The sequence below is a fragment of the Limulus polyphemus genome, unplaced genomic scaffold (genome assembly GCF_000517525.1).
Source record: "Limulus polyphemus unplaced genomic scaffold, Limulus_polyphemus-2.1.2 Scaffold1135, whole genome shotgun sequence".
NCBI lineage: Eukaryota > Metazoa > Arthropoda > Merostomata > Xiphosura > Limulidae > Limulus > Limulus polyphemus.
Genome location: NW_013666745.1, coordinates 261474 through 273119, shown reverse-complemented (window position 1 = coordinate 273119; position 11646 = coordinate 261474). Strand labels below are relative to the sequence as shown.

The following is an 11646-nucleotide window of genomic DNA, read 5'->3' as shown; positions in this document are numbered from 1 at the left end:
ATTCTTGGTTTTACTTTAACAGTCCATATCTCCTCTTGGAAAGGCTCTCAGATGTGCTAGGGGTCCTCAGTCTTTCTCGAAATGTATATTTTCCTCTTTATATTTTAGAAAGAATGGAAGATTCCATAAGTTTTAAAACAAATAAAAGTCAAGATGGATTACAATTACCATCATATTTCACATTTAAAAAAATCCATAAAGTTTTCAGTATTTTGAAAAAGGGCATAAAGGGTAGTTTTGTTCGTTTGTTGTTAAGTACAAAGCTATGCAACGAGCTATTTGTGCTGTGCCCTCCATGGTTATCAAAACTCGGATAAGTCTTCGGATTTACCACTGAGCCACTAAAGGGCCTATAAAGGATGATAATTGTTCATTTCGATTGATTTTCTTAAACCTTTTCTCTGGCATTTTTTCAAGATTTTTAGTCATTTTCTTTAGATTTATTAATACGTGTTCTACATGAGCTATTAGATTTCATGCTGTTCCTGCCCTCTCAGCATATTCATCCGCTACTTTCAATATAGAACCAATGCCTTTTACATAAACATTGTTTTGTTCTTGAGTTCATCAGTCATCCCGGAGCAACTTCTTTTTCTTCGATCCTTCCTAGATAACCTCCCTTTCTTCTTTTCATTCAAGCATCATAAGTCTGACTAGCATCTGTAGATTTTTTGTTGATACTAACATTTAGCACATCACATTCTGATCTCGTATGATCTGAAACGAATATTTGACTCGTATTTTCTCCTTCTACTTGTTTGTTTATAAAAATCCACTCTAGACACTGGCCTGTTCACGTTTAAGGAGATGGAGCTTTTTCTCTAGTTACAGCAATTCAATATAGGATAAGTTTGTGTTCAGTTTTGCGTCAAAGACTCTTCATTTTGGTACTAATCCAAAAAGGGTATCCATGAATCCCCGAAATAGTTCAAAATATCATTGTGTTTATTCTCTCGTACTTTTCATCACTCACAACACTAATAAAAACCCATTTCATTCCTGATTTACAATCCTCCTTACCATAAGCCTCAGGTTTAGACAAGTAAGGCCACGTACAAGAAAATACTTAATTGGGCCCTTCTTAAGAATTTTGAATGCCAAAAAGGAAGAACAGGTTTGGCCTTTCAGTCTAATATAGGGTTAGAAATAGCGTAACTTGTTTTGTATAGACAAGAAATAGTTCACCTTAGGAATTACCAGTGGATCATGAGTATTGGTTTGTATAATTGAAAATGTTTTGAACTGTGGTATAGGTCCTCTTCATTTTGTTTTGACATTATATATTGCGATGTCTGGCCAAAGTTTGAGCCTTTTCTGCAACAGCCACATTTTATGTTCACCTGTTTAGTTTGTTTGTTTTGGAATTTCGCGCAAAGCTACACGAGGGCTATCTGCGCTAGCCGTCCCTAATTTAGCAGTGTAAGACTAGAGGGAGGGCAGCTAGTCATCACCACCCACCGCCAACTCTTGGGCTACCACCTGTTTAGTAGTACTTTGCAATTGATATTTCGAGACTGAATGGTGTATTGTAACTTTTGTAGGAAGCAACAATTTTTACATGATAGCTACACATTTTTTATAACGTGCACTTTTATATACACACACACATGTAAAGAAAAACCTTTTCAAAAAAGGAAGTAAATGTAAGGATGGCTAATATAAATCCTTCAAAAACAATGTGCAAACAAGATAGTAGGGATGACATTTGGTTCATTCCTACATACTAGCACAGGTAAGAATTAACATATTCAATATATATAACTATTCAATCACAATTGAGTTTAATGTATCCTATTTTTGTCTCTTAACATTCCACTACTCTGTGTGCCTGTGTTATTACGTAGGGATGATGCAAAAGGATCGATATTAGCCATACCTACATTTACTTCTTTTTTTGAAGTTTTTGTTTACTTGTTTTTTTTTAATTTAGTGTTTCAATAGACATAGGAAGGTTGTATTTTTAACCAAGTTCTAAATATAATGAGGTTCCAACTGTAATATTTTTGTTTACCTATTATTGGCTGTTAATTCCTGTATAACCTTTTTAAATAACACCATATTTCTGTAAGAAAGCTAACTTCAAGGGGTAATGATATCATCGTTTACATTAGAATTATGATTTTTTAAATTACTACTAGTTCTTAATAATTCTAATAAAAGCGGACGCTTCGTTTGAAACTGTCATCTCAGTAAAATTAGTTGACACCATTGCTTTGGTTTTTGAGTTATGTAATAAAAAAGAAGCAGAAGAACAAGAAATTCAAATTTACAGACATTCCCAGAACTTGTGACTCAGTCATTACATAGATAGTGTTATGAAATGAAGCACCGTATAGTATTGTAAGGTTCTGATAGCCTATTGAGGGGGCATTTGATATACCATTTCGATGAAAATCAGTGCCACCCCTACATAGGTAGTGCTACCGCCTGTCGGATATATATAATGTCTTTTACAAGCTGGCGAAACAAAACATAATAACAATTATATTTGTCATAGGACATTAGTATTAGCCTATTACATCTTTAAATGCTACATTATTTATCTTGTCCTTAATGATTTTCAAGAATTAGAAGAATGTATAATAATTGTATTCCAACCACTCTATATTTGTCATATCCATTGCCGACGACGCATTTCGCTCAGTCCAGAGCTCTTAAGGCCGCCTGGGATACAACAAAAACACAAGTAGTCGAAACACTATTTATATAAGCCATTTGACAGAACAACAATTGTTATGGTGTGTACGTCTCTTACAAACTTACGAAGCATAATTACAATCATAATTGTCATAAGACACTTTTGTAGTTTCTGACGCATTTCGATTTGTTTCCCAAGTTTTTAAAAGTACAAGAAATGAATACCTTTATACAGACCTATATAATTTCTCGAATGTTTTTTTTATTATTATTTAAAATATTTTAGTTTGTGATTTAAATAATTTTGCTTGGAAAGTGTTTAAACAGACAAGAAACGAATATTACATACATAATTCCTCAAAAGTTTTGTACCATATGAAAACAGGGTTTGATTAACTTGACACGTTCAGCCAATCAGATACAAGTTGATGCACTGTCTTTAATTGCAAGTGTTCCACCATCGATTATTTAACTCAGCTGCATACCTTAGCTACTTAGTAACTTGGAGCATTGCATGCACTGACAAAAAAGAAAACTGCCAATGTGATCTGATTGCTTACATTGACGCCCGTGCACATTTAATGTAATGAAATATATTGTAGAATAATAATAATAAAAAGAATCCGTGGGCATACACGCGTTGCCACTTTTGTCTTAACTAACTGGGTGAAACTACGAAAAATATCAATGTTTATCATTGGCATTTCAAAGGAAAAAATCCAATGGTAAAGTCTGACCGATTGTAATATTAGTGAAGTCCCTTCTTCTCCCCAGTGAATCTTGAAATAGCCAGTACAAGCTATATAGCAAGGAGCTGAGATGCCTGTCTCGAAGGCATTGTGCAAAATATGAAGGGTGCAGCCTCTTACGTTCACCTTAGCGAAGTTCCTACTTGTCTCCTTTGAAACAACATCCAGCAGAAGCTTGTAAAACACTCAATTTACGTTTAGTTCATCCAGCGCAATTGCTATACATTGACAAGATTAATCGTTTCTACACAAAATTTAAACTTTCCTGAAATATTCTTCTCAGTGGTATGCATCATTAACAATGATCCATGGTGATGTGTTTTTCATGATCCCACATGTGAACATGTTTGGTTTATATTGAAAAAATGACTAACACTCATTGATTCCCCTCCTCTTTCAGCCTTCCATCATCATCATCATATGACAGGTTTTATGTTTTTTTATATCCTGCATATGACTAGTCAATGCTATTTCTCACATCTTAAAAATGTTCAAATCTTTATCACAAGCTTTACTTCCTTACCTGATACGTGTTCAATCGACCAATGATGCTTCCAAGTTAAAACCAACCCTTATTAACATCAAATTTTACTCATTCTGATTTCATAGATTGAATACTCCAAAATCTGAATGATGATTTATCCACAATTAATTACAAGTCATGCATCTGTAATAGATGCCATTAGCACTGCACACAAGCAATTATAGCAGTAAATTTAAAGTCAGAATCTCAGAAGGTGTGATTTGATTTTGAAAGTGGGATTTGATGTACTTAACTTGTATAAATTGGATAAAAAGTACAAAGTTACATAATGGGCTATGCTGTGAGCTGAACCAGATTTTTAGCTGTATAAGCTCTCAGCCTTACTACTGGGCCAATAACATGAGATAATACCAATACAATCTACTTTTCTATAAACTTTTCCTAAACAGTAACGTTGCATTATCTAAGCACCTTTCCATCCCTGGAAAATCATTCTACAAAATGCTTACGAACCTTGCTTAAGTTGCCATGGTCACTAGCAGTAGCAACTTCTCCAACAACTACTTACATTGAAAATGTCTGCATAATTCTTTCAGAGGTAGGAATCCCAATACTAGGAAAATACTTTTTGAAGTATCTTTTATAACCTTACAACTGTGTACTTTCCCCTTTATAATATTCATTGAAAGTTACTCTACCAAATAAATTATAAATTGAGAAGGAATAATAAGAGCACAGATAAGTACATCGTTTTTAACACTACAAAGACAAACCATTGACTACAGGCACAACATCAAACTTGTTCTTAATCACCACAATAATGAATGTTTGGTACAACTTTCTTGATAGAATTAATTTGATTCAACTAGAAATTAAAAAGCTTTGACATATACGTTTCACGTGAAAACTATTTTATTATTTTTTACAAATGATGCTGAAACATTCAATTGGATTGAGGATTTTAAAAGAACCCCAGTCCTTGTCTTTCGGGTCAGATAATGTGTATACATAACTTTAGGATGAGAAACTTCACTTGTGAAACATCAGACAAAAAAAACTCGAGGAAGAAATAACATTCTTTACAATTATATTCATCTGCACGCTCTACCAGAACTTCCTACAGTGCTATATTATATATTTACTTAGGCAAGTTACAATAAGATAAAAGGAAAGCCAGATTTTCCAACTACTCTATTTTCACACATGACCAAGATGCTCAGTTCTGCTCAATAAATTTACTAGCAAGCAAGTCAGGTATGAATGATAGAAAATACTAGGCTGGGCCCCCAAAGTAATGCAAAGAATCTTATAAATTTCTATTCCTAGTCTGAAGTGCTAAAAATGCTTATGAACAGACTCGTTGCATTAAAAACTTTGACTAAGCAAAAAGTAGGTGAGGTGATTCTGAATGAAAAAGCCAGTATGCAATCCAGACTCCTCGAACGAAGGCCTTTCTAACGATATGAGATTTGTAGCATTTGATTGAGAAATTTATGAGAAAAGGTTCAGACAGACAAATGTAAGCGTATTATTTATATAGATTAATATCTAATTACACAGCTTAGATTAATGTTCTAACTCCTTTGACTTACAAAACTACTTAGTCACAGAATTAGGTCGCAATTCTACAAAGTAGTCGACACATTTTTTTAACTCAGTATTTCAAATTGCTAGAATAAAGTATTTGTTAAATATCTAAACAATTTGTTTTTCTTTTAGTAGAAAATACATCAGATATATATATTCAAAATCAGGTGAGCTAAAATTACAATCCAATTTAAAAAGCCAATGAATTTCAAAATTTTTTTACTTGTTTTTTTATTCATCTCGTAAAGTTCTTGAGTACCAATTGAAATTCTCTTTATAAAATTACAAAATAATTCTTATTAATGTTGAAAAAGTATCCTTTTACATAACTGATACAAGCCTAATTTGGGGGAGATACCTTTGTTAACTAAGTGTTTGTAAAACCCATGTTTCCCAAAACTACACTTTCTGCTGAGTTGTAGACTAAATAACCGTAAACTATGCATGAATATTATAATAAAAATCCTTATATTGCACTTAAAATTTATACAGATATAAATGCTTTTTATACACTTGAATGTGTTCACAATAGAACAACACAAAACTATAAAACTGCCAACTCTGAGGAACATAATAAAACAATATAGTTAAACTGATTCTGTGTATAATTAGAGACAAATTTTAAGGTTTTATATTTTTCTTTGGGTTAACAAGTTTTATATTTATTGTTAAATTTAATAATCATGTTGCAACATACATTATTTTCTTGAAATATATTTGAGTAAAAGACAAAATACTGCAGATTTGTTTTTAATAACCCCATTCCAGCACCAGATGTCAATGGCACCCTGTGTCAATACAATAAATTTGAAGCAAAACATTAACAAATATTCATTATCAATATATATATATATTTTTTTCGAATTAAGTCCACCTGTCAGACAAAAAGTTTTCATCCAGTTCATATGTTATTCTATAAATAAATATCAGCTAGTTTTGTGAGCTATAATGTAAGTTTTTATCACAGATTTTCATGGGTCTAGGTACTTTCTTTCCTAAAAATGTCCATAATATTAATATTTAAGTTCAGAGAAGTAATTTCTTAGATGGATCAAACAAAACTATTATGAGAAAGCACAATATGCTTATAATACAAAAATAAAAAATTACACTGATGAAGTTTTCAATGATTAGATGAAAAGTAATTATTTACTCTGAGAAATATAATGAGTACATTTTTGATTTTCTTTAACATAGGGGGTCGGGGGGCTTATATTTTAGTGGTAAAGTAAAATCTTTTACCTTTCTAGATTTGAAAATAATCTGTTATTGTTTTATTATGAATGAAACTAAGTGGTACGTACTCTTACAATTTTTATTAATGTTTTAAGTTTATCGATGATAAATAAGCGTGTATTATTATCAAAATAATAATTAAAAACATCCACATTACTTTTAGTTCATATGTATACCAAAGTAATAATAAGATTACACTGGTGAGATATGTAGCAGGTCTATCTCACAATTCATACATGGTACATTACTTTTAATAAAACAATGGTAATTTTATATTAATACGTAAATTCAACAGTCATTCTATTGAAACATTATGGAAATCTATAAAGGTAAAGATTACACAGGTTTATTTCTAGAAAGCCTAATTGTTTAAGGGTGAGTACAAATAAAGATGGGGTACTCTTCAAATCATATTAAAAAAGTAGATTTAAGTGCTTTTAAATTACAAAAAAAAATAATATAATTTGAGGTTGTATTTAATTAATAATTTTTCTTTTAAGACCCTATGGCTTCAGATGAGAAATAATCAATATTTATTACTAAGAGCAAAAATAAAAAAATATTATAACAAAATAATTCTTCAGGGAGTATGTATTTGAAGTACGTTCAAAACTGACAAAATGATTCGAGCAAGCTTTTTAAAAAGAAAACCATTTCCTGTGGTTAAAGTACAAAATGATTCGAGCAAGCTTTTTAAAAAGAAAACCATTTACCTGTGGTTAAAGTACAAAATGATTCGAGCAAGCTTTTTAAAAAGAAAAACCATTTACCTGTGGTTAAAGTACAAAATGATTCGAGCAAGCTTTTTAAAAAGAAAACCATTTACCTGTGGTTAAAGTACAAAATGATTCGAGCAAGCTTTTTAAAAAGAAAACCATTTACCTGTGGTTAAAGTACAAAATGATTCGAGCAAGCTTTTTAAAAAGAAAACCATTTACCTGTGGTTAAAGTAAGAGGGTGACAAGAATTGCTTCTTTTTTCTCAAGGTGATAGTAAAAGCTTAGAAGTTCAGGAAATGTTCTATTTCTTAACTGTAAGTAATACCTAAAGTAAGGTTTATAGTTGACGTACCACTTTTTAATGATCAAACACATTAATGTCAATATTTATTGTTAAGAAGCTTTCCATGCAGGATACCGAGGATGCCACCAGTTGAAAACTTGAACCATTTCTACAGAATCAAAGTCTAGTACAACACCAGACATAAAGGATTTCCCTTTACTACTGCATTGGTAGCTTCTGCTAGTAAATCCTAGTTGAATGCGATGGTTTCTCATGTCTCGACTAAGACTGACGCGGATTTCTGCTAAATGACAGCCCATTACTGAAGGCGGAGTCGCAATAAAGTGCTGGCAGTTCATACAAAGTACACAATAACCTTCTTCGCAGTTAATGTTTACATTTTCAATTAATTCAGAAAGGTCTGAAGATGCCCTACTCATCCAGCAGCCATTTTTGACTTTTTTATTTATTATCTGAGAATTAACAGAAGTACCATTTGAATTATTCAGGCATCTGTCTTTCAAAACAAATTTAAAATAAAAGACCCATTTGCTGCCCTGTTTTACTCTCCACAAAGATATGCAACGTGCCCAATTTAACCTATATAATTTTTCATCAACTGAAGTGCTATGGACAGGTAAGAGTCTTTTGGTAAAAGGCGGATACATGTAATACAAGGATCTGATCACAGAAGCACGGAGACAATATGGGCGGTCAATATTTGTTGGTTGAAGAGCTTCTGGCAGAGATATTTCAGGCTTATAATATCTGAGGAACAAAAATTAACACAAACCAAAATTAATGAACATTAATAAACAATATATCATTTAAAGAAGACTTAATACTGTATATTCATGAAACGTATTTTTGACATGAACAAAAGAACTTTGAAAATTAAGAAAAGACCTATAACATTTATAAGACACTGTTAAATTTATACATGTGTTGGTGTAACAATTTAATGCTATACATTTTATTGGCTCCTAGACAACATACATTGATAAATAAACATATCACATATTGATTAGTCTTAAAATTTGTCTCAATAAATTATCACACTTAAAATTTAGGCCATAATTATTACTGATTGAGAAAACAAAATTTCATAATACAAATAACGATAATAATGATACAGAAGGAAAAATTTATGACTGTATCTATCTCAGAATATAACTCAAACAAAGCTATGGTTAGTGCTTTATTGAGTTATCTAGTACACAAAGTCTTGCCATTGTCAAGCTATGGTTAGTGCTTTATTGATGAGGAAAATACTTAAAAATTATATTAGATAATTGTTCAAAATAGACAGTTGAGTATTGAGGAAAATACTTAAAAATTATATTACCTTCTATAGATGCTTATCCAAAATTTGTAGGTGCGTACTACAAAGTAAGCACTACTACATAAGGCAGCAAAAGTAGCAACATCTTCTGGATGAATGTATTCAGAGAGGATAAACCAAATGTCCAGGGGATAATAACAACCACATTTTTCCTCTTTTGATTTTTTTTCTCTCTGAGTACCAGCAGGCTCAGCTACAGTAAATAAAATATAAAAGTACTGAACACAAATTAATGCAGGTATCACAAACTTCAAAATGTATTTTAACAGAAGAAAAAAAATGGCTTAAAACTTTTATAGGAAGTTATTATTAATAAGAAGAAAGATAAGCATTGTGTTGGCAACATAATCATAAAAATATTTTTATTATTTCTTCATTGTCATGATCAGTAGCCTATATTATCATTCTCTGTTCATTACTCTGTTGTGAAGTTTTCCTCTTTCACATTAAATACAAGTAAACATCACTGGTTCATGTTTTCAAATGCTAAAATATATTTATAGTGGTAATACTGATGATAGTCTACAGCTCTGAGCATCCATTAAGGTTCTGGGTAATGGTTTTAATGCCAGATTTACAGTTTCCATTTAAAAGTTTGCTTTCACTGAGGAATGACTAATTTTGAATGGTCAGGACAATACTTTTCCACTCCTTAAGCATATTGCCCACACTGGATTTAATTGTGAATAGGAAGGTTGATATGTTAAGAATCATATCATTGATGTTACATCTAGAAACCATTTCATTCTGCAGGGCCGTAAGCTCCTGTCCTAATGTTATTTTGACTCCAAATGGCAGTCTGTGTTTAGTTACATCTACAAAACATTTCATTCTGTAGGGCTGTAAGCTCCTGTCCTAATGTTATTTTGACTCCAAATGGCAGTCTGTGTTTAGTTACATCTACAAAACATTTCATTCTGTAGGGCTGTAAGCTCCTGTCCTAATGTTATTTTGACTCCAAATGGCAGTTTGTGTTTAAATAGTTACATCTAGAAACCATTTCATTCTGAAGGGCTGTAAGCTCCTGTCTTAATGTTATTTTGACTCCAAATGGCAGTCTGTGTTTAAATAGTTACATCTAGAAACCATTTCATTCTGTAGGGCTGTAAGCTCCTGTCCTAATGTTATTTTGACTCCAAATGGCAGTCTGTGTTTAGTTACATCTACAAATCATTTCATTCTGAAGGGCTGTAAGCTCCTGTCTTAATATTATTTTGACTCCAAATGGCAGTCTGTGTTTAAATAGTTACATCTAGAAACCATTTCATTCTGTAGGGCTGTAAGCTCCTGTCCTAATGTTATTTTGACTACAAATGGTAGTCTTGTGTTTAAATAGTTTTTCTGCACCTTCCTCTATCTTAATTCTTCAAATTCACAGCATTTATTTACTTTCTTCCTTTTTCTTTCATTTTCAAAGTCTGAGTTTTCATTCATACCTAATTGTTAAACCCTATTTTGATATTCTCTGCTTAGTGTCAGTGGGAAATTACACCCTTTTCTTATTAAATATATACAGCTATGTATCATGAGATTCACATGCAAAAATCAGTGAGGACAGAACCATTAAAATGGAATGTACATTATATAATGAAGGTGGAATACCGAATTGGGTGTTGTCTTTAAATCTGAATATCACTTTGAAATAATAAATTAATAAAAAAATCATTGTACTACACATCTTTTTCTTACTAGAAAATGTCTCCACTTCTTCATTTTTAACACATTGTTCCTCAGAATCAAACTCTTCAAGATCCTTTTCGTACCACGATTTATCTTCTGAAGTGCGAAACTGCTTTACTGGAAAGAAGGAAAAAGAAGGTGCATCACAATCACGAGTGTAATTTTTATTTTATTGACAGTCTTAGTTTGTTTCAGATATCTATGAAAAGCTACATCATGACTGTATCTAATTTTGAATGGGTAGATTAGAGGGAAAGCATCAAGTCAACTTTTGGGGTACTTTAACCCACCAGTGAGATTTGACTATCGGTCTTATGTAATGGACCCAAACTGAGGAGAAAAAGTTTGTGGCAACAAGACAAGAACCATAAATCTGTAGATTCACAGCCTGCCATGCCTAGCTCTTTTGTTGATAGGAAATCCTACAAGCTGTAATGGAATATAGAAGGGTTACGCAAACTTAACACTATCTTACATAATAAAGTAAGCTAACTACACAAGAAACAGGGTACCTTGCAGAACGTAAATTGAAACTAGGAGTGACATACAATGTGTGTGGATACATACGTACATACACACACATACATATATATATATATACAGGTACTAGTAGAATAGCTACACAAGTAACAGGGTTCCTTGCAGAACGTAAATTGAAACTAGGAGTGACATACAATGTGTGTGGATACATACGTACATACACACACATACATATATATATATATACAGGTACTAGTAGAATAGCTAAAAATTCAATAAAATATTGCCTTCAATTCCCAATCTTATCTAACCACACACAATTAATAATTTGGCCACTAAGATACATCCCTTCTAAAAGTTATTTTAAAATGAAAAACCTTCACCAGCAGTGTTGATACTGTGAGTACTCAGTCCATTATCAAATGTTTTAATTAGTCATCCACGTTTTT

The 11646-nt window shown here is 32.0% G+C and overlaps 1 protein-coding gene across 1 annotated transcript in view; it reads right to left on the bottom strand.

Moving 5' to 3' along the window:
• Positions 1 to 7689: 7689 nt before the first annotated feature.
• The window catches only part of LOC106462294 (transmembrane protein 183-like), a 23572-nt gene continuing 19615 nt past the window's right edge, over positions 7690 to 11646 (bottom strand). Inside the window, exons 3-5 of the mRNA XM_013922193.2 lie at positions 10727 to 10834; positions 9041 to 9230; positions 7690 to 8463 (exon numbers count right to left, since the gene is read on the bottom strand). Coding sequence (XP_013777647.1) covers positions 7806 to 8463; positions 9041 to 9230; positions 10727 to 10834 — 956 coding nt within the window. The 3' untranslated portion in view covers positions 7690 to 7805. The remainder of the gene's footprint in view (positions 8464 to 9040; positions 9231 to 10726; positions 10835 to 11646) is intronic.